General features: G+C 47.5%; 1 protein-coding gene across 1 annotated transcript in view; it reads right to left on the reverse strand.

Moving 5' to 3' along the window:
- The window catches only part of LOC141975307 (protein maestro-like), a 282,486-nt gene extending 271,982 nt beyond the window's left edge, over window positions 1–10,504 (reverse strand). Inside the window, exons 1-5 of the mRNA XM_074935604.1 lie at window positions 10,434–10,504; window positions 8,576–8,722; window positions 7,101–7,283; window positions 6,063–6,218; window positions 5,431–5,565 (exon numbers count right to left, since the gene is read on the reverse strand). Of these exons, the coding sequence (XP_074791705.1) occupies window positions 5,431–5,565; window positions 6,063–6,218; window positions 7,101–7,283; window positions 8,576–8,719 (618 nt within the window). The 5' untranslated portion in view covers window positions 8,720–8,722; window positions 10,434–10,504. The remainder of the gene's footprint in view (window positions 1–5,430; window positions 5,566–6,062; window positions 6,219–7,100; window positions 7,284–8,575; window positions 8,723–10,433) is intronic.
- Window positions 10,505–22,599: the final 12,095 nt, after the last annotated feature.

The following is a 22,599-nucleotide window of genomic DNA, read 5'->3' on the forward strand; positions in this document are numbered from 1 at the left end:
CGGGAGATCCAAGGGCTTAATTAGCTGTATTGTAAAGTTCGAGCTGGTGTTTTGAGGAAAAACTGCAGAGCTGGCATTGCTGGGCAAAGTCATGTAAAACCCGCTGTCGCTCATTTTTCGCTCCCTCAGTCTTTGCAGGAGGAATCTTTTTGTTTGTTTGTGTCTAAACGTCAGAATTGAGAAGCTTCCACCCAGCTGGTAAACTTATCGCCCCCCCGCAAACCATTTCACCAGTAGCTGCTTTTTTCTCCCTTTTCCTTTCTCCGCTAGAACTTTTTTGATCCTGCAAATCTTGTCTTGTTTGGGGTTTACTTTTTGTAAATCTTCAGGGTAAAAAGATCCAGTAACTGTCTCACCCTCGTAATCTTTTAATCGGTATACAGGTCTCGGGCTCCTGGTTAAGGCTTCATCCACTATAAATATCTCATTGGTAAACGTCTGTTCACAACCTTTTTCAAAAGCTCCTTTGGTTTTAGATAGTCTCACGTGGTCGCCTTTTCTAAAAGGGGCAACAACCGGTTTTATTTTAAAACCGTCTCTATCGACCGGTTTCCATATCTTCAGAGAATTGGAAGGGTTAACATCAGCGGGTCTGGTACGTAGAGTTCTGTAAAAGCTCTGGTTGTAACTCTTCATAAAGTCAGGTAACAGGTCAATGTGGCGAAAGGCGTTATGGGCTGTAAAATATCGCCACATCCTCCACATCTTTTTCAAGTTGTGTTAAAATCGCTCCACAACCCCTGCTTTGACTTCATTATCAGTAACAAAAAGCGTTATCGCTGTGCCGTTTCAACAATCTGCTAAAAGGTTTGTTTCAAAATTCTTTCCACCGATTAGTTTGTCATTTTTGAGGCACGCGACCTTGGCTAAAAATAGCTTTAAAGGCCTTGGATTCCTCACCGCTCATCTTGTCTTTTAGGCCTAAGGCCCAGGCATATTTGGATAGAATGTCTATCACTGTTAAGATGTACTTAAAACCGCTGTTGTGTTTGGAGAAGCGGTGCATACGGACCAAATCTGCCTGCCATTGCGCGTCCACATCTGAAACAACGGTCCTGGTTCTTTTAAAACGTATTTGAGCTGGTTTGTGTAAAGTGTAAGCATCCTGGTGTGAAAGCCAAGCTCTTACCTGTCTTCTATTTAAAGTTTTAGGATGCTTTTTGGCCACTTGAAAAAGAAGATTGACCCCGTCAAAGCCCCCAACTTTCCTGGGGGTTTAACAGATTTTCTTTAACAGAGCCGTCTGTGGAGACATGACTGTTCCTGGGACCGTCTTTTACGAACACAAGTATGGAGGGGGACACGTTCATTCTGACACATTTAAATAAGTTTTATTAATCGCCTGGTTTAACACAATCTTTTACAGCCGCCTGAAACAAAGGATGCCATGATCTCTACCATGAGGGAGTCTGAGCTGGTTCATTCTTCCATTTTTGTCCTTCTCTGGATTTTCCTCTTGAGATCTGGGTCTCAGACAGGAGCAAAAACAGCTGATGCGCGATGGATTTACTCCCACAGGGCTACCGATGTGTAACTTCTCAAAGGCCTCTAGAAAGGCATCGTCGAGCTGTTGAGAGATTTTCAGACAAAAAAACAGTGTAAGCACCCCACTGCCTGTTTTTAGATTTATGCAATGCCAGGTCGATTCCTAACCCCATTACGCCCCCATGATCGACCGTCGCTTCTTAATCATTCATTTACCTGAGCGCCGTCTTTCCCGTTCACCTTGTGACTCCCCCAAGCCACAATCGCCTTCCAACTTTAGGGCATGGACAATGAGAGGCTGTCACACTCATCGGGGTGCCTCACAAAGGTTTGGATTTTGGGGTCGGGTTCCGACGTATCCATCAAGGGTTGAGTCAAAGGGCCCTCCTCGGAACTGTCACTACCGTAGAGCTTTCTCCACACAACTCCAAAGGTCCTCGGAGCTAAAACAAAATCTGAAGGTCTCACGGGGGTGGTAAAGGAGTCCATGTTTCCTCTCAGCCTTTCCACAATTTCTAAAACATGTCTTCTTGGTAAGAGATGGCGTCCTCTGCCCAGCGCTGGGACTTATGGGGTGATGGTGCTGCACTCTGATTGGCAGAGGGCGTTGGGAGGAGTTCTTAGAGGGCTCACATGACCCTCTTCTGGACGGTTCACCCAATCCGAGAACCTGCCCCATTTTGGTCAAATCTCTTCTCAGGGCGGTCCTCTGCAGCCGAAACCCATCGCGATTAGTAGAAGGTGGTGGGAGGAGTTCTTAGAAGGGTCACACGAAGCACTTCCAGACGGGTCACCCCACCCCGGACCTCCCCCCAGTTGGTCAAATCTCCTCTCGGGGTGGTCCCCAGTGGCTCAAACCCCTCCTGATTGGTAGAGGGCAGTGGGAGGAATTCTTAGAGGGGTCACACAAACCACTTCCAGACACATCACCCCACCCCGCAACTCCCCATGATTGGTCAAACCTCCTCTCGGGGTGGTCCCCAGTGGCTCAAACCCCTCCTGATTGGTAGACGGTGGTGGGAGGAATTCTTAGAGGGGTCACACAAACCACTTCCAGACACATCACCCCACCCCGGAACTCCCCATGATTGGTCAAACCTCCTCTCGGGGTGGTCCCCAGTGGCTCAAACCCCTACTGATTGGTAGATGGTGGTGGGAGGTATTCTTAGAGGGGTCACACGAACCACTTCCAGACAGGTCATCCTGCCCTGGAACTCCCCCTGATTGGTCAAATCTTCTCTTGGGGCGTTCCTATCAGGGCAAAACCCATCCCGATTGGTAGAGGACAATGGGAGGAGTTCTTAGAGGGGTCACATGACACACGTTGCTTCCGGTCATTTGTCTGCCTTGACCCTGGAAGTAATACCTCATGGCTTGGGACTTCCAGTGACCGGTGGGCAAGGCTTACGAGGGCCAAGGGTGGGGTTAACGTTTGATTGATGGCAGGGCCCTTATACTACTGGACCGCCTTGTTCTCTTTGTCTCCCGCTTCATTCCCCAAGCACTCGGCCAGGACAGATGTCATTTAGGACCTCAGTTGCCACCAGCTGGACAGAGGGACTTGGGTCTTTCTTGAGGACCTGGAGAGCTGAAATGACAGAGGACAACATGTTAGTGAACAGACTGTCAAATCACAGCTAAGCGTGATCACAGAATCTTGAAGTACCAGAGCAGAATGATCACATGGTAAAATGTGAAACTGGGCTCAGTCCTTCTATTGGGATGGAAAATACATGAGAGATGAATATGCCTCACTTTTCATATTGTCACCTGTGCCTGAAATAGCTGGAGACTTACTACCTCTGAATACCACGCTACACAAGCTCTCCAATACAAAGAAAGCTTTAGGTTCCTCCATTGGCTCCCTTCCGTGCTCCCAACAAGCAGGGAGACCCTGACTCGACCAGAAGGTCATCCACTCTGCTGTAAATGGAAGAAGGTCCATTGTTTCAATAGCTTCCACTTTTCAGTTTATTTTCCATCTCTAACCCTGGAATTGAACAGAGGCCAGGTCCAAGCTGGTTTGTGCAGGATGCAGGGCACCTACTGGAAGAAAAATTGCTGGTGGGAAATTTGGGGTAGCAGAAAGTGGCTACAATTTCTCCTCACCTGGGGAGACCACAGAGAGCCAATAAAGCCCAAAGAGTGGATAGCACTGGCTGCGGAGGGGGCCTTGGCAACCAGGAGACAACCAGGAGATGCACGGACTCATATCACACCCTCTGCAGCTGCCTCCTTCAGGGGAAATTAAAGCTGACTTTCTACTGGGCGAGAGTGAATTTGTCCCTTGATGTGTGGCTGATGCACTTTGCACCAGTGGTATCAGTTACTTTTGCTTGTCAGCTAAATTCCTTTAGAACTCACGGATGAGCAGAACTTCAGCTGTATTTATTACTTACACATCAGCAGATGTTCCAGGTCCAGCCATTTCATATGCTGCCTGTCTGTGTGTTCCAGGATGATGCCTAAATACACAATGGAAAACAAACAACAACCATAAAACCTTCCCTTGTTGAGTGCAAAGTGATATTAGCAGCCCTAGACAGGTCTTTGGCCTCTCCTACTGTGGGCCTAAGGGTGAGCTGTGGGCAAGAGGATGTTAGTGCAGTTTAGAGTCCACACTGAAGAGAATGAGAAAGACTTTTTTTTTTTTTTAAGAATGTTTACACAAAACCCATTTGCTTCCTCTTGCCACTGCTGTCACTTATTGGAGACATACTAAGCTAGTGTCTTGGTCTAGTGGTCTGAGCAAAGGACTGGGGCCAGGAATAAGTGAGTTCTAAGCAGGGATCCCACAAGGTGACTGATAGGTGAGACTTAGGCCACAATGCCTGCCTGTCTCACCTGGGTATGCTTGGGAGAAGAGGGCACAGGGCCAAAGCGGAGGAAACTTTTGTCTCCTTGACAAGGTGGTGTGGCCAGGAACCTGAAACAGCAGGCGCTGAGGGCAGGTGGGCTGCATGCCTCCCAATGATGAAGTAGTAGTGAAGAGCACTGAGCAACACTGTGGGTGGGTCTGCACTTTGAGCGAGGGGGATCACTCCCAGTTCAATGGGACAGGCCCACACTAGCTCGCACAGCGCTCGCATGCTAAAATTAGAATGTAGCTAAAGCAGCACGAGCAGTGGGAGGAGCTAGCCACCTTGAGAATCGACTTTGGGGTTTGGATGGGATCATACTTGGGGTGGTTAAACCTCCTGCTGCTCCTGCCATCGCAGCTACTCTCTATTTTTAGCACTCAGGGCTAGTGCGGGTATGTCTCATCAAGCTGGGAATTAGACCCCCAGCTCCAAGTGTAAACATGCCCTATGAGACAGTGTCCCAGCCTCTACTACTAAATGACTGCACCGTGCTTTCCCTGCAACAATCCCAAAGCACTTTATAGCAAGTCATGATTTCCTCCGACCACCACACTGGAGAGGTAGGGATATTAACCTCCCCATTTATGTATGGGAAGCTGAGGCACAGAGAGATTAATGGCAGCTCAGTGCTGCACAGTGGGATTTTTTTCTCTCTCCCTCAATGGGAATACCAAAAGGGACACTGGGCATCATCTCTCACCAGCTAACTTGGCTGCAACTGCCCGGATCTCTTCCCAGCTGCTAAAGAAGTACGTGATGGTGCTTTTGTACAAGTTCTCCAGCAGCTCGGCATTCTCTTTGGCCTAGAGGAAATCAGGGACACATGAGCTCTCTCTGGCTAGAAGTGCCCTTTGACTGCCAGCACATGCTTTTACGAGCCACAGGTAAATCAGAGAAAGAACAGGTGACTGGGTGGACGTGGGAAAAATGGGGATCTGTGGCAGATTTACATTTCCCGTCACCCTCAGTCATATATCCCACTCTGACCGTTATTTCCATTACCCATCACACATCCCCCCCACACCTCTATACCACCACATGCCACTCCAGTCAAGAATCTCAGACACTTCAACAGCTCACTCACAAGGTGTCTGCAAATGTCCATCTGGAGCTCTTCAGGCTTCAGCTCGGCTGTGCCATCAAGGTATTGATTCACGGCAGTTTGGAACCTCTTCAGTCCCAAAAACGGGACACAGAGGTGAAACGTAGCTCTGCATTCCTGAAAAAAAGAAAGCGTGTCACACCATTTAATTGTTCCCTACTGAGTGCTTTGGTCATTCAAAGGGAACTCATCTGCTTGACTGCTCATTTATTCCAGGATAAAAAGGGATTCATCTGGATGTAATTGGCAGAAAACATGCAGGAATGACTAATAGAGGGGAGAGCTTCCACTGCAACCTGGAGGTAGCATCAATGTCTTTTTGGAACAGATCTACCTATGAAAGCTGCTTCACCAGGTCTCTCTTCTGTTCTGGAGAAGCAGGGGCCTGGGGTGCAGAGACAGACAGGAATAGAGAGCTGTCGGGCTCAGACCCATGACCTATCCTGGATTCTGGTGAGGCAGCCATGGAGCAACCTGGTGGGAACTGACTCAGCAGGAGGGCAATGAACTGAGGGGAGAATTTGGGCCTCCACAGCAGGCAGGAATAGCAGAGCTCCCCTGGCATTGGGAGGAAGATTCCTTTGGCTTAGTAAATAAGTCACTCTCGGTCTTACCACTGAAACCCTGGGGTTCGGGTCTTGCAGGTGCAGCAGAAGTGTGACCCAGCTCTGTCTAACCTGCTCGGCGAAATAGCCCTTCCATTTTCTTTTGGTCAGGCGGGCCAGGATGCCAAACAGGACAAAGGACAATAAACGAAGAGCATCGTCCTCCTACAGCCAAGAAAGCCCCACAAGTTAGTAACTAAGGGACAATCACATCACGTACTTCGCACAGCCATCTCTTCTATGCTAAAGTCGAGGGATTCCAACTACAGCTAGTCGGAAACACTTTCATGAACTAATTTTTGATTCGAATTTCCTGATTCATCAAACTATTTTAGCGACAGTTCCATTTGGATGAAATTCCTCCAGAAGCCAGGCAGGGGTCCTTCGAAACCTGCCTGCTGTCTAGCCAGTGCACCCATTCAGCTCCTTGGAAGCCCATCTAGCAGGCTGACTGGGATCGTGGGCTTCCAAACCCCCAGCGTCTGGGACCCCGGCTCTCAAATTGGCAACTCCCTGGCACTTCTAGCTCCCACAGTTTCCTGGGTTCCCAGCACCGGGATAGTCTGAGAGCAGACTGCCCGGACCCAAGGCTTTCAATAGAGCTCGGCTGAGAATAGTCATTCTGTTTCACAAAGAGTTTTGAAGTTTGGGGAGAGGGATTCCCACAAATAGGAACAAAATCAAAATTTGAAATCTCAAAATTCTCTGCAAAACGGAATCATTCCAACCCTCTCACGTAAAAATGGTATAGAGCAGGCCCAACACTCTCTATTGTACCTTGGAACCCCCTTTTCATGGTTATCTAGCTACCTAATCTAGTATTCAGACTTTCTTTGAGGTTCTCAGTGGCAAGAAAGAAGAACAAAAGGGGGAGACTGTGGGAGCAGGGGTGTCATCCCCATCCTCCTAATGTTCTCCTCCTCCATAAAACACCTGTCTTCCCTGGGGCCGAAACATCTCTTCACTCTGACATGAGCAATGCCCAGGGAGTAAATGGAGTCTAATCAAGATCGGTTGAACTGGGGCTGGAGAGTTCTGGTCACATACGTTGTCAAAGTAGGTCCGGATCTGTTGGGTGAGGTCTCTGAAGGAAGAACCTATGTCCTTCTCTTTCAGCTCCTTCAGGACTTTGGCCACTGCTTTCATGCTCTCGCCAATGACTTCAGAACTGAAAGGGTCACTTAAGGCCCTGATCAGTATGACCATAAGAAACTTCTTGTGCTTTTTCACCTGGACAAACATACGACATTAAAGAACACTTATCACTGATCACACTTCTAATATGTTTTCTTTAGCAGTTATGAAGCTGTGGGAATTTCATCTCCCCCTCCCACCCCCCCGGAGACCTATAGCTATATTTCAGACCAGGTTCCAGCTACAATGAGCCAAACTCGGGGCCATAATACACCTGTGTCATCCTATTATTAGATTCCTAGTTACTTAGATTCCAAGGCCAAAAGGAACCCTTGTGATTATCCGGTCTGACCTCCTGCATAACATTGAACTTCCCCGAAATAGTCTCTGTTGGAACTAGAGTGTATCTTTTAGAAAAACGTTCAATCTTGATTTTAAAATTGCTAGTGACAGAGAATCCACTACAACCCTTGGTAAATTGTTCCAATGGTTAATTAAAATTACCATTAAAAATCAATGCCTTATTACCAGTCTGAATTAGTCTAGCTTCATTTTCCCCCATTGAATCTTCTTATCCCTTTGTTTGCTAATGGGAAGAACCCATTCTCAAAATGTGCTCCCCATGTGAGTAGTTCTAGACTGTCCTCAAGTCACTCCTTAACCTTCTCTTTGTAAAGCTAAATAGATTGAGCTCCCTGAGTCTATCACTAGAGGTATCTTTTCCAATCCTTTGAGAATTCTTGGGACTCTTCTCTGAATCCTCTCTAATTTATCAGCATCCTTCTTGAATTGTGGACACCTGATCTGGACACAGCATTCCAGCAGTGCTCACATGAGTGTCATATTCAGAGGGAAAAGAACTTCTTTACTCTTAGTCAAGATTCCTCTCTTTATGCCTCTAAGGATCATTTCAGCCCTTTTGGCCACAACTTCGCATTGGGACACCTTATGTTCAACTGATTCTCTGCCATGACTCAAGTGGTTTTCAGCATCATTGCTTCTTGGGATAGAGTCTCTCATCCTGTAAGTATGGCCTGCATTTTTTGTTCCTAGATGGAGACATTTACACATGGTCATATAAAAGTGCACAGATTGTTTGCTTATGCCCAGCTTAGCAAAGGATCTAGCTTGCTCTGTATTGACTGCAAAGAGGTTAATAGTTGCAAAGGGAAATAGTTGCAAAGGGAAATGCAAAGGGAAATAGTTGTTCGGAGTTTACAGAGGCTGCACACAATGCACGAGGCCAAATTCTGCTCTCTCACATACCCGAGGTATGTGAGAGAGCAGAATTTGGCCTCGTGCATTGTGTGCAGCCTCTGTAAACTCCGAACAACTATTTCCCTTGGTTTCTCTAGTTATGCTGCATTCTAGTCAGTATTCTCTCTTACCTTCTCAGGCGCCCCATAGACTAAATTTCCCAGGCCTCTTACAGCCATCTGCCGGACAATGCTGTTCCTATCATGGGACTTTTCTTCCAAGATGTGTAAGACTGGCTTAAGGAACTTCTTCTCCCTGAGCATGGGATCACTCATTAGCTGAAAGAAAATCAACCTGTCCATTAGCCCCAATATGATCGTTAAGATTGGGAATAGAATTTGAGCCGACATGTCATACACTAAAAACAACAAGGAGTCCTCCTACAGCCCCAGTCTTGAGGATACAGACAAATATGGCTACCCCTCTGATACTTGGCACATAATACACTGTCACTTTAGTATTCCACACAAATGAGAAAGGTCTACAAAACATGGAGCTTTCCTTTTGGGCACTAAAATAGGGATCCACTCACCTCTTGAGAGCCTCTTAGTGGCTGGGTATGGTATCACAGTCCTTTTCTCACCCCTCGTGCACCCTGCCAGCCGTCCTCAGTGAGTCTTCTGTGGCTCAGGCCTCTGGCTGAGTCCCAAAGTCCAAATGAACCCCTTCTGGGGTAGTCCAGAACAGTCCCATTGCCCTCACTAGGGTCTCCAGCCCCAACTCTGGGTCCTTTACATTCTGCCCTTTGTTCAAGCTCTCCATTAGCATTGTCCCCTCCATGGTGCTTATGTCACTGTTGGTGGTAGGGGAACCTGGGCCTGCCCCTAACTCTGGGTTCCAAACCATGGATCCTATAAACAGGAGCTAGGCACTGCTTGATTTCAGTTCATTGTCGCTTCTTCCTACCGGCCACTTTTAGCTTCACCCTCACCTCAGGGTTAAAGTTCTTCGGGACTCTCTTCCTGAAAACCCAGCTTAAGTAAAGGCTGCCAGAATCAAACTCTGGCTGTCCCCTGAATTTCTGTGGCCAGAGAGCAGCACCCTTTCTTGCCCCTCCAGTTCCTGCCAGGAACTGACCTGCTAAAGCCCTTCAGCTCCTTTTAGCCGAGCCTGATGGGCTCGGATTGGCTGCTTTCATGAGGCCTCTCTAGACAGACCCAGATTGGGGGCTCTTTTCCTGGGGCAGGGTGTAGTAGGACCACGGGGCCTCTTGTAAGGAGCCTTAAAGCCCAGGTACAGCCCATCACAGGCACAGAGAGGTTGTTTTTCTTAGAACCAGATAAGCCCCGAAGATAGTTGCTTAGCATAAGTGGGAAATGTGATGCAGATGTTGGAGGAAGACTGTGGAAAGGGAGGATGCTCCAGCAGGTATCCCCACACTAGCCTAGGACTTAGGAGACCCAGGTTCCATTTCCTGCTCCCTCAAAGACTTCCTGTGTGACCTTGGGCAAGTCACTTAGCCCTTCTGTGCATCAGTTCCCTGCCTGTAAAATAGGAAACATAGTGCTTCCCTACCTCGCAGGAGTGTGGTGGGGATACAGACATTAAAGAGTTTGGAGGTCCTCAGATACTAGAGTAATGAGAACCTAAGATAGACATTAATGTAGTTGTAGGTTGCTTGGTTGGTAGTATTAGGACGCTCGGTTCATTCAGAAGATGTGCTGAGCTAAACCAAAATCAGGAGCTGTTGGTTAGGATCAGCACTAGGACTTGGCAGAAGAGGTCCACTCATCCAAACTCTGTCCGTATCTCTCTCAGCCAGCACCTGTGGTTGTGTAGCTAGTATAGGCAATGACGGTAATAAAAACCACAGAGAGAGAAGGACTCAGAAAGGTATCGTGAAGTTCCTGGTGAGGTTTCCATATAAAGGAGGAGCTATTCTACCGTCTAAAATGACAATTACTCCTATGAACTGAACTGTACAACTCCCGAAAGAAAGGCAGACAAGAGTCTAATGGTGAAACTGCTCTTCAGAGCCCTGTGTCTTACCTGGGCAAGGAAAGCTGTGCTGGTGACTCGGTGGTTTTCTGAGGGGGAATTCACCCAGGGGAGGAGGCTCTGTATGATCTCAGGTGTTATGAGTCCAGATCTTAGCAGAAGACTGGAAGACAAAAGAAACCGCTCATGGGCTAGATTGCACACTTCAAAAACTCAGCTGCTCTGAGCATACAGCTCTGATAGCTAGGAGTGGGAGCTGTGTGTTTCCACCCAGGACACCCCCGCACCCACCGCCCACAAAGCTATAAACGGGAGGTTCCCTCTCAGCCACTCTATTGGCTACTCATTCCCAAGGATAAAATGATGCCTCCTAGATCTCTTACCTCACCAGCAGACACACTCCCTCATGGTGAGTCTTGGGGTTTTCCACAAGAGTCCAAGTCCTCTGCTTCCTGAGCGCTCTCACCAGTCTCTCATTCCCACCCTTGAAAAGCACAGATTCTAATGCTTTGATAGAAAGCCTGGGGAAAGAGAGGCACAGAACTGCAGCAATCAGGAGGAAGGTGCAGCTTGAACAGAGAGTCAGGAAGCTCCAGTTACTTCTCAGGTCTGCTGTTCAATCGGCAGTTCATCCATTGGCAACGTCCTGGACACCAGTGTCCCTGGAAGGACTTGATGCTGGGAGGTAAGTTTCAGTCTCATACATCTCATAGGACTAGTTTTGCTAGGGACAAAATTTTGCAGTCCTTTTTCTCTTTCTGCAAGGAGTATGGGCACTAGCAGAGTACAGTGATATGGAAAAGATACATGATCAGGACCCAGAAACAGGGGGCATAGAGTGTGGTGATTACTAATGGACATTTTGGGGTCATATCTCCAGATATGAGGTGACAGAGTGCTGAGGGTTTGCACTTGAGTCAGCACTCTGGTCACTATTCGTACTAATTCGGTTCCTCACAGAAGGCCTAATTGGATAGAGGTGTACCTGATTACGAGGTCAGATTGGGGCTAGTGAGTCAAGGAACCAATCATTCCATTAACAGGGAAACTGTATAAAAGGACATGGGCAGGAGCCCTTTGAGGGGAACAGACAGAGAAAGAAACTTGGGTGACCAGATGTCCCGATATTTGGGGCTTTATCTTATACACGTGCCTATTCCCTCCCCCCCCCCCGCCGCCCCACCCCCGTCCTGATTTTTCACACTTGCTGTCTGGTCACCCTAAGAGAAACAGAAAGACAAAAAGCTAGGAGAGCCTGACAAAGTGAGGTCTCTGAGTGGAAACACCTTACCCCCCACCTGACTTTTGGAGAAGAGTTTAGAAAGTTGAGATACAATATAAAGGTGCTATGTATTGGTAGGGGGATTAAATAGACTATACGTTAGTGTTTACAAGCAAAAAAGTCTCAACGCAATCTGTGTTTGTGGAAGATGTGGGGGTGCAACACCCCTCTCTGTCACAGCTGGGGGATCATCAGGGATTTCCCTGTAATCTATGCAAATGGAGAGCCTGTTGGAGAAGCCGGTGTAGAGGTTTGGCAGTCCAGGTGATGGAGGGAACACTGAAATGGGTGATGAAGCAGCAAAGAGAAGTGTAGAACAGGGGTTCTCAACCTTTCCGTTTCTGAGCCTCCCCCCACCCTCAACATGCTAGAAATACTCCATGGCCCAGTTCCAGGCCTCTGCCCTGCCAGGCATCAGAGTTTGGGGCTCCTGGCTCCAGATTTTAACCCCACAGGGTGCAGGGACTTGGGGCTTTAGTGCAGGTGCTGGGCTCAAGGCTTCAGCTTTCTGCCCTGAGCCCCAGCTAGTCTAAAGCCAACCCTGCTTGGCAGACCCCCTAAAACCGGCCCGGTTGAGAACTGCTGGTGTAGAACAGTGGTCTCCAAACGTTTTGGCTCACGCACCCCCAGGGTGACCTGCCACAGACGCGCCACCGATGGAAGACCTGCCGCAGGCGGGCCGCCAGAGGGGAGCACCAGCCGTAGACGTGCAGAGCTGCTGCCGAAGGAAAAAAATGGCGGAGTGCAGTCCGGCGGCGCTACTGCTGCCACGCACCCCCCGGGATCATCCCGCGCACCCTAGTTTGGAGACCACTGGTGTAGAAGACCCGACAGACCTTCCAACAATCCCAGCAGGCAGAAAAACAGCTTTTCCTTGCCCGGTAGGTTTAACAGCAAAAGAGTCGGCAGGAATTTATACGGGAGCAAGCCCAGGTCTGGCAACAACTCCTCCAAAGTTTGGTGAGTCCCGTGACAGGAAATGGAAACCAGGCACAGGAGATCAGACTGTAAAATGGGACCTGCGAACAACCCGATGTGTTTTTGGTTACCTTTCAAGGAAGAGCAGTGAGACCTCCTCGGGACAGAACAATGTGGGCCCTTCAACTGACACCCTATTTAACTGGGGAAGCACATATAGGGCTTTTAGTGATGAGCAGGCAAGAGATTATGACATGATTAAGGCAGCCATGCTGGACGAGGTGGGGCCTGTCCACGGAAAAGTACTGCCAGAAATGTAGAGTTGAAAGATGGATTGAGGGATTATGCCTCTGTGCATTTGGACAGAAATTAAAAGATTGGGCCACTCATTGGTAAGGCCAGATACTCAGACTGTGGGGGAGATCATGGACTGCATGGTTCTGGAAGTTTCTTCAGAGTCTCCCTGAGCATACCCGAGTATGGATTCGGTGGCGCCAGCCAGTTCATCTGGACCCCACAGTTCAAGTGAGAGGAATTTGCAGAGGCGGACATTCCCAGAGTGAGTCAGTGGTTTAAGGGACTAGATTTGAGAAGGACCAGAGTGCCTACAGCTGGGAAGGGCAGCAAGAAGAAGAGGGAGGAGCCTCAAGGAACTGTAGTGGGAGCTTGGCCTACGGTGTGCTTCCGACATGGACCTGAAGGACATCTAAAAAGAGACTGTCCGAAAATGGACTGTGGGTTTGCCCAGTTTTGTGGTTGGGACAAGACTCCCAGGCAGGGAAGAAAAAAGAAAGTACCTACCATATCGGTCTGGGTAGGGAGGAGCCACCAAAGGGACTAATGGACACAGCTTCATCCTGTTTGCTAATCAGGCAGGAGTTAATGAAACCCCACTGGATACTTCCCAGAGGTAGGATCAAAACTGAATACCAGGTCCATGGGGACAATAAATTCTGCCCAATGGCAGAGGTGACTCTGAAAATTAAGGGGAAGTTTAGGCAGAAACATGTAGGGGTAGTGGATGGATTGTCCCACTGCCTTCTACTGGGCATGGACTGGAATCCCTTTCTAACAGGGACACCAAGGCAGGTATGGAGGCCCAGAAGGGTGGAAATAAAACCTGAAGGGCCAGGTAAAGAGGAAATATAGGTAAAGGGGCTGGAGGAACCTAGACACGAAAGTATAGACAAGAGGGAGGAGAAAGAAAACAAAGGTCAAGTGTAAAGGTGACTTAAGATCATCCATTGGGGTCAAACAGTCATCAGAGCCCTTACCACCAGGATCTCAGGAGCAGGCATCCCTAGAACACTTTGGAGGGACTCAGAGCAGTCTGTGTCCATGGAAGAGGCCGGGGCACAGCCTACCACCCCGTCACATATAGGTACCTAAAATGGGCCTGCACATGGGCCAACAGCATGAGCAGAATATATACTCGTGTCTGCAGCGCCAGCAATCACATAGCTAGGTACCCATCCATCTGAACAAATTCAAGTTTTGTGGACAAAACTGAGGCACCCATCTTGAAAACCTGACCCACTGTGGCCACTACATAAGATCAGCCTTACTGGGTCAGTTCAATGGTCCATCTAGTCCAGTACACTGTCTCCCAACAGTGGTCTATGCCAGCTTCTTCAGCAGGAATGAACAGAACAGGGCAATCATGAAATGATCCAATCCCTGTTGTCCAGTCTCAGTTTCTGGCGGTCAGAGGCCTAGGGACACCCAGAGCTTGGGGTTGCATCCCTGACCATCTTGCCTAATAGCCATTGATGGACCTGTTCTCCATGAACTTATCTCATTCTTTTTTTTTTTTTTTAAACCCAGTTATACTTTTGGCCTTCACAACACCCCTTGGCAATGAGTTCCACAGGTTGACCGTGTGTTGTGTGAAGTAGTACTTCCTTATGTTTATTTGATACCTGCTGCCCATCCGTGAACAGAGCTGAGATCCTGGTTTCCTAGGAAAATTCAGAGACATTATAAAACCATGAAGTCTGTAATTTGAGCACCTTGTTGGCAGTGAATAAAGAAACACAACAAGAAGAGAAACTAATAATGTTGTGAGATTGGTGGGAAATGTACATGAATGTGCTACCAGAGCTGAAGTCAACTGAGGACTCAGGAATCTTAGTGTTAACTGGCGAGGGGCACAGAGTGGGTGCCGAGGGGCCTGGTACGTACATTCTAGCTCACTAAAAGATTGCCCCATGAGTCTCAAATAAAAGCCCAGGTCACCAATATCATTGTGAAACGCATGTACAGATGCTGTGTCAAGAGTCATGGATATGCGTTGAAAATTACATTCTTAGGATCTGTGTCTCGGGACTAGTCACCAGGAAAGGTGACAAAATGGTTTTCTTTCAGGCAAGAAATGTTTATCCATCTCTTTGTTTACATGTACATTAAGCATGTAGGGTTCACATTCAGTTGAGAAGGCCTGTGAGAACTTCAAAGAAAGAAAAGTAGCAGGAAGTAGACAGGGGGTGGGGACCCAATTTTGGGGTACACATCAAAGGTTTGCTCTAGTCTATTTGGGGGACATCTTTCACTTAGGAAGTAGATGGACCGCGAGTTTGCTTCATGAAAGAGGGGTCGCGATCAGGCTTGGTTGAGAACTTTGGGTGAGAAACATCTTTAGACAGGAGGTTAACCTGTTGGTTAAGTTTAGTTTCTAGGAGCAGGATATGATTTCATTTGAAATGTAACCATTTTTTGCTTGCATTCTTAGTCACGGTCACTGGAATCTCTGTTCTTTGAGAATCTCGGTTCTTGTTTTCACTAGAAATATATCTAGGTGCTGTGAGTTTTGCAGTACAGAGTATAAGTATCTAGTGTAGAGTCTAAAGTAGAAGTAATAAACTGGTGTGTCCTGTTCCATTGGGAACAGCAGGCCTGATCATTCTGTGGGAGTTCAGTGGATAAAGGTCTGGACACTCTACGGAATGGTCAGAAGACTCGGGGGTTGGTGTGTGCCTGTCATTAACCTGGTATAGTGGTATATACAGTTTCAGGGAACTGACCCACAGCAGGCACAGACAAGACTTCCTCACTCGAAGGGCATGTGATGGTAAGGTGCCTCGTAACCCTGGGAACTCTTGGGGAGCGTCACACAACTCTACTGGAATTCTCTTTGTTTCTCTCCCTTCCTTCTAATTACTGGCAAGGGTTGCCCTCAGTAAGTTGTAGCCCTCTTCGCAGTTGGCTCGGGCTGCTTCTCGTTGGCAAAGGCAGCTTTTGTCCGAGGGTATGGCTGACCTGCTGCAGGAGAACAGGAAACAACTCTGGGAGCAGTTCCTGCACAGCTTTGCTCGACTGCAGGGCTGACACCACCTCAAAGATGGCACATGTTGCCTGAAAGGAGAGCATGGTAAAAAAGGAGATCTCTTCCCAACGCCATCACACCCTGTCTCCCCTTCTGATATCTGCTGTACTAAATTCTCCCTTCTGCCAGTAACTTGAATGACAGCGAGCAGCTTGCTTAACTCGTGGCTCACTTTCCCACATCTGTACAAATGTGTAATGATCTCCCAAGGCATGCTGTGAGTCCAAAGGAAGATTTGCAAAGAAACCTGTTCCAAAGACTTTCTAATGGCCAGATAGTATTAAGTAAATCAGTAACGTATCTAAAACTGCTGTATTTGTTCCACAGACAGCAGAGCCGGACTCAGGGAAACAGTCCATCAGAGGAGAAGTGCCCACACACCAATATTATACCACACTTCCCGCTTTCCATCAGCAGGATTGTCACAGGGCACAGGAAAGCCTGAAAGACATGTCTGTCATCTAACTTACTGAGAGTGGTTCAGCAGCTGCCAAATGCCTGTCAATTTCTGTCTCTGAGGTGATGCTGCCTTCTGTTCTTGTTGGAGTCTTTATCTTCTCTATTAGGGCTTGTAGGACTTGAGTGGCAAGCAAGGGGTCTCCCCCCAGAGATCTCCACAGCTCAGCGGTGTCACTGCAGTTTAACAGAAGTTACAGGTGAGCCCTGGACACTTTTGTGGCTCACACTGAACGCGTCATATTTTAGTAAAGACCAAATGTTCTCCTTGCCTATGATGAGAGAGTTTGGAGTCCTGTCCTCCTTTAACGTTCCTCGTGTTTAAATATTGCGTTTCCAGTTACAGAACTAAGTTAAGTGACCTAGTCTTCTTGCAGCCTAACCATTAATACTAGACTTCAGAAGGACAGGACACAGAGCGCCAACCTCACTTCCTGTTTGCTCCACTTCCCAGTCAATATGGAATCATGAGCATGTGGCTCCCAAAGAGCTAGGGTTTGGAAGGCAAGTGGATGAAAGAAAAGCCAGATTCCTACTCGATGGACATACAACTATGAGAACATGGCCATCCTAGGTCCCCTTCACAAATGGTGTCCCTACCCTCTGTTTGCCAGAAGCTGGGACTGGGCAACAGGGGATGGATCACTTGACAATGACCTGTTGTGTTCATTTCCTCTGGGGCATGTGGCACTGGTCACGGTCGCAAGACAGACTACTGGCCTAGATGGCCTTTTGGTCTGACCCAGTATGGCCGTTCTTATGATCTTAGATTCCAGCACTGATCACTGATAACTCAGTTAGGGATCTTTAAATGAAATGATGGATCTGCTTCCAGTCCACTTTTAAGTACCAAGGGTGGCAATTCTGCTCTGGCGGCCACACCCTCACTGATGCCAAGCAGAGGTCTGATGATAATATTGGCCCTAGTCTTTGCAATCAGCCAGGGATTTGCACCTGAAGCTGTCATGCTACCAGGAAACCAACAGCCACTGCTCATTTCCGGAGTGAGCTCAATTCAGGTGTCTAGAAAGGTAGATGTTTCCAACAATACACTCCAGTTAAAGCAGTAAAAATAGGTCTTTAGGATGTCAAAGCAGCTATTAATGAATGGAAACAGGATGACACTTAATTTCTCTCCGCACCCCACCTTAACATGTTCTTGGACCTTCCTGCAGAAAGAGCCAGGCTATTAACCCTTAGGAATGATCCCAAACTGTCTGCTGCTTAAATGAAGCCCTACATCTCCTAGTAAAGCTGTGGGATCCATGTTTTACCAAGATGAATGCAATAGGTAGCGGTATATACCTGTCCATCGGCAGACCTTTGCTGAGGAGGCTGGAGATCACTGCCTCTTGGTGATGGTGAGCTAAAATGGACACTGCCTCCACCAGGAACTGCCTCAAGCTGCCCTCCTGGATAGTAGGCATGTGGCGATATAGTATAGCCAGGATATCTGGCACCTGGAAGGAACAAAACCAGAAAGAAATGTCCCTTTTTCTTTCTCTCCATTCAGTCTACAGAATCAAAACCTTTCTTTAGCCATTTGCTGCTTTTTTAGAAATGCCTCACTTCAAGAAGCAAATGTTCAAATACGTCTGCGTAACTTGAACCCACACAAATTGCCCACACACGGCTGTAAAAATTAACACTGACACACACATAGACATACCAGGTAATTGAATGTGGTGGTGCCCAGCTATGCATTACATAAACCAGTTCACATGCACAAAAGGCGGCTTTGCTTGCCCAGATTTTGCAGGTGTGATTTAAGCAGCCAAATCTGACCATTTGCCTCGAAGAATGCAGAGCTCATCAACAACCACAAGCACAAAATATGCAAGTGCTTTCAAGACAGTGTGTAAATGCCTGGGACTGTGAACAGGGGACTACCTCTCATATTCATTCCTAGCCCTTCACATCTTCAAAACACTGTGCAAACATGGCAGTTCTGCTGCGAGGGTTCCCTGTCCTGAGGCCTTTCACCAGCCTTGTTAGAAGATTTGTGGAGAGCTCCTTTCATCTAGCTCTAATGCACTGGGCTCCAGAATAAGGCATATAAATAGTGGATCCCAAAGACAATAGAGTTTTCTCCCTCCCTCCTTCTCTTCTTAAAGGGAGGGTAGGTCTACACAGCAAAAAAATCCCACAGCACTGAGTTTCAGAGCTCAGGGCAACCTGGGCCTGTGGGGCTTGCACGATGGGGCTAAAAGTGGAGCTGTTCCTGCTCGGGCTGGAGCCCAGGCTCAGAAACCTGGCAAGAGGGTGGCAATAGCCCAGTGCTCTTTTTAATCCATGTAGCCCTTAGCCATAGGCCTCCTAATACCTGGAGGCCTCCAAGTGCCAGTCATTCTGTCTTCTTGTATTTTCCCCAGAGTCTGTTTTCTCAAGCCTTTCCTGGCTGAATACTGTGGCAACAAGCTAGACCAATAAATAACCAACCATCTTCCTTTTCCCTTGGATTATCTCGGTCTACTGCTGTTGATTCTGCCATTGCCTATCTTAGGGTAGGAACAGAGATGGAATCGACTCTATGTCCGAGGGGGAGAAACAGCAAGATTTTTCTTCCTTACACATGAGGGCAAAGATCAAAAAGCCTAGAGTTTAGGCAGAAAAGCTCTCCAGTTCCCAGTTTTACCTTGTCCAGCATGGCATCTCCACACTCCTTCAGGATGATCTTCATCCACAGTCCAGCTGCCGTGGCACAGGTGGGGCTAGCAGACAGCAGACCACCCAATGTGGCCTCAGTAAAGTCAGTGGCCTGTTCGGAGGGAAAGTACTTACTAACAACCTGGGAACAAATCAAAACCAGGAGAGACCGCAATGATGTTTGGCTCTAGCACTTTTAAAAACGGAAAAAAATATATATACCTGCATCAGCAAATGGTGAATTAGCCTCCTGTCTAGCTCGCCATTTGGGATTACAATTCTCTCTCTAGTCTATAGACTACATTTTTGTCTTCTACACTAATGATATCAGGTTAGAGGCAAAGACTCTGTTGCATAGTTAGCACAACATTGTACTGGATATGCAGGAGGTAAGTTTCCCCTTTGTAGTCTCTTACATACACTGCATCTTTTTACAGCACATAGAAGTCAGTCAAGAGAGGCATGCAAACAAATATCGGCGAAGGCAAACCCACAAGGTGACAGAATGAATCCTGGGTGGTTTCTCAGCTTGATGTTCCACTAACACAGTTTTTCTCCTGGATGGCTGGATGGCAGGGCCGGCTCCAGGCACCCGTCGAGGAAGCTCGTGCTTGGGGCGGCAGATTGCAAGGGGCGGTGTTCCGGCCAATCTTGGGGCGGCATGGGGGCTCTTTTATTTCATTATTTTTTTGTGCTTCACCGCTCTGGATCAGTGAAAAGGCAAGAGCCGGCCCTGCTGGATAGGTACATGTGTGTGCATCCGCGTGCGCATTTTCATGGGTGTGCAACGTTCTGTGGAATCTGGTTTTTACGTGGCATTCAGAGCACACATCTATGAAAAGCATCTTGCTGGTTACTAGCAACCAACGCCCCGCTCCCACAGCTCGCTCCGAGTACGGAAAGGCATCATGAAAGAGCAAATGTCAAATGAACGGTGCCCGGTCACTCGCACATCCGCACAAGCTTTTTGAGTCAGTTACCCTGGCCATTTTGGAAGATGCCTGAAACAGAGCCTCGGGGTCTGGAGCTGTTAGTGCTTCACGGAGACATCTCAGCTCCTCCTCTGCTGAGCCCAGGTATATGGACTGGCCTGGAGTGGAGAAAAGGAGAAAAAGTACTGTAACGATGAAGGAAACTGAACCCCTACTGCATGGTTCTTCATACGGGAGGATCCATGTGCTATGTTGTCATCAGCATAGCGTAAAATCTTGGCCCCACTGAAGTCAATGGCAAAACTCCTGGTGACTGGAATGGAGTCGGGATTACACCCTGAAATGTCTCAACGTTACCAGTCGTGGTATGTTATTGTGAATGATCCAGGATTGAACAAGCTCTGTGTTCAGCTTGGAGCAGCTTTCTGTGGGTGTCTGGTTTCAGTAGTCTCTCTGCTCTCACTATTTACATCTCAGCTCCTATTCAAGTACAACTCATGCAGGTAGATCAGAGGTTCCAGTTCAGAGGTGAATCCCTCCCCCAAACTCTCCTTGTAAAAGAGACGGGGATAGACAAAAAACTTCAGCAAGAAACCCAGGCTCATCAGTCACTTCTAAACAATGCTGGGATTACTATGTCGTACATTCAAAGGTTGGAGTCCTTTATTCTGTTTCTGAATCACCAACACTGTTTTTAGGACTGATTAAGAATAATTGGAAATAGGATGACCAGGGGTCCTGATTTTATAGGGACAGTCCCCATTTTGGGGTCTTTTTCTTATATAGACTCCTCTTCCCCCCCACCCCCTGTCCCGAGGTTTCACATTTGCTGTCTGGTCACCCTCATTGGAAATGGCCTTAAACGATAACCAAGTTCTATCCTTTAACATCTAACCATTAGGTGAAAAGAATATCCTACTCTTTCACAGAGGGGAAAAATGGCCTCTACTTACTCCAATAGCTCTGAATGCTCATGACAGAGGGCTGCTGGAAGAACTTTTTGTTTACAGAATTATTCCAGGAAACCCCTCCAATCCAGCCAGTGGCAGGGGAAAGAGAATGAAAATGTTTAGTACCAAGGGCTTGTCTCCATGGAGATATTCAAGAAAGCTAATCCACATTCATTTTCAAAATGCATTAGTTAAACTTCATTAAATACCTATGGGGACACACTTATTTAGAATTAAAGTGGCCTTCATTCAGGTTAGTTTCATTCATGGAATTCACTACAATTAATAAGGCCCATTTTAATTCAGAATCCGAGCATCCACACATGTGTTTAATGCCATTTACCTCATGCACTTTAAATGGACACCTTTAGTTCATTTGGATTAACTTTCCTTAGTGTCCCTGTGTAGACCAGCCCGAAGGAATTTAGCACTTATCTACCTGTATGCAGACCATTTATTAGTTGTACAGTTCCCAAACGTGTGCTAGGCTCTTTACACATCAGAATCTTCTCTTCTAATGAGGTATTTACAAGATGCCCACCATTCTGTTATCTAAGCGACAACAGACAGGACAGAAAGAACTAGATAGGCAGACAAATGGACATTACAACAGTGAAAGAAGGTGAAGAATTCCTTATACCTGCTAATGGTCTCCTCACCTTGTATACAGAGAAGGCAGCTGATACAGTCAACCACCCACTGACGGGACGTGGCCAGCGAATCACAGCTGTATGGTGCTCTTAGTCCAATCAGAGATCCAAACCCATCAAAAGTTCCCTGAGTCTAATGAAAAAAGAACAAAGAATGAATGGTCTCCAGTTGGACTAGACTTCACTTGCCATCCTTATTGTTGAGACCAGTCAGCTCTGTGTTTTTGGGGAACCAGGGCGCAGTATCTAGCCTGTCTGACTCATGAAAGACACCCCCCGCCCCCACCAGTCTCTGTTTGAACCAAAACCCATCAGAGAAAAGGCTTGCAGAGAACAATGAAGGGTGTTGGGAGACACACCTAGACCCCTCCTGAGAAGGGTGACAAGATTAAGACATCTCCATTTGCATACAGAATGAAGAACAGAGACAACTCCCCTAGCCTCATCTGCATGAAAGATGGGATAGGAATTAGCATGAAGAATGAGGAACAGAGAACCGCACTGAACTCTGGGACCAGAAAAGCAGGGACGCACTGCATCATGGGAATCCCTGCTCCAGATGCTAATGAACCTACGCCTGCACACACCTAGCTCAGCAATTATCAGACCAGTTCTAGTAATAAATCTTTATTATCCTAAAATACTGAAGCAGCCTAGTTGTCTTGTGAGCTCCCTGGAAAAAACCACCACCCATACCCAAGAGCGATCAGCTCCTATTGTCTAGCCTAAAGAAAACCCTTGAAAATCCATCAGTTTACCCATAAACAAATCTAGTGTTCTCCCTTGAACCACTGTATTTTCTCTACAAACCCCCCTACCTATGCCCAAGTAAGGGTTCTGATGTATAGACCCAAACTCTGCATCAGTTCCACTGGGATTCCATCTCCTGACTGATCATAGAATCATAGAATCATAGAATATCAGGGTTGGAAGGGACCCCAGAAGGTCATCTAGTCCAACCCCCTGCTCAAAGCAGGACCAATTCCCAGTTAAATCATCCCAGCCAGGGCTTTGTCAAGCCTGACCTTAAAAACCTCTAAGGAAGGAGATTCTACCACCTC

The sequence above is a fragment of the Natator depressus genome, chromosome 20, assembly GCF_965152275.1.
Source record: "Natator depressus isolate rNatDep1 chromosome 20, rNatDep2.hap1, whole genome shotgun sequence".
In the NCBI taxonomy this organism is placed as follows: Eukaryota; Metazoa; Chordata; order Testudines; family Cheloniidae; genus Natator; species Natator depressus.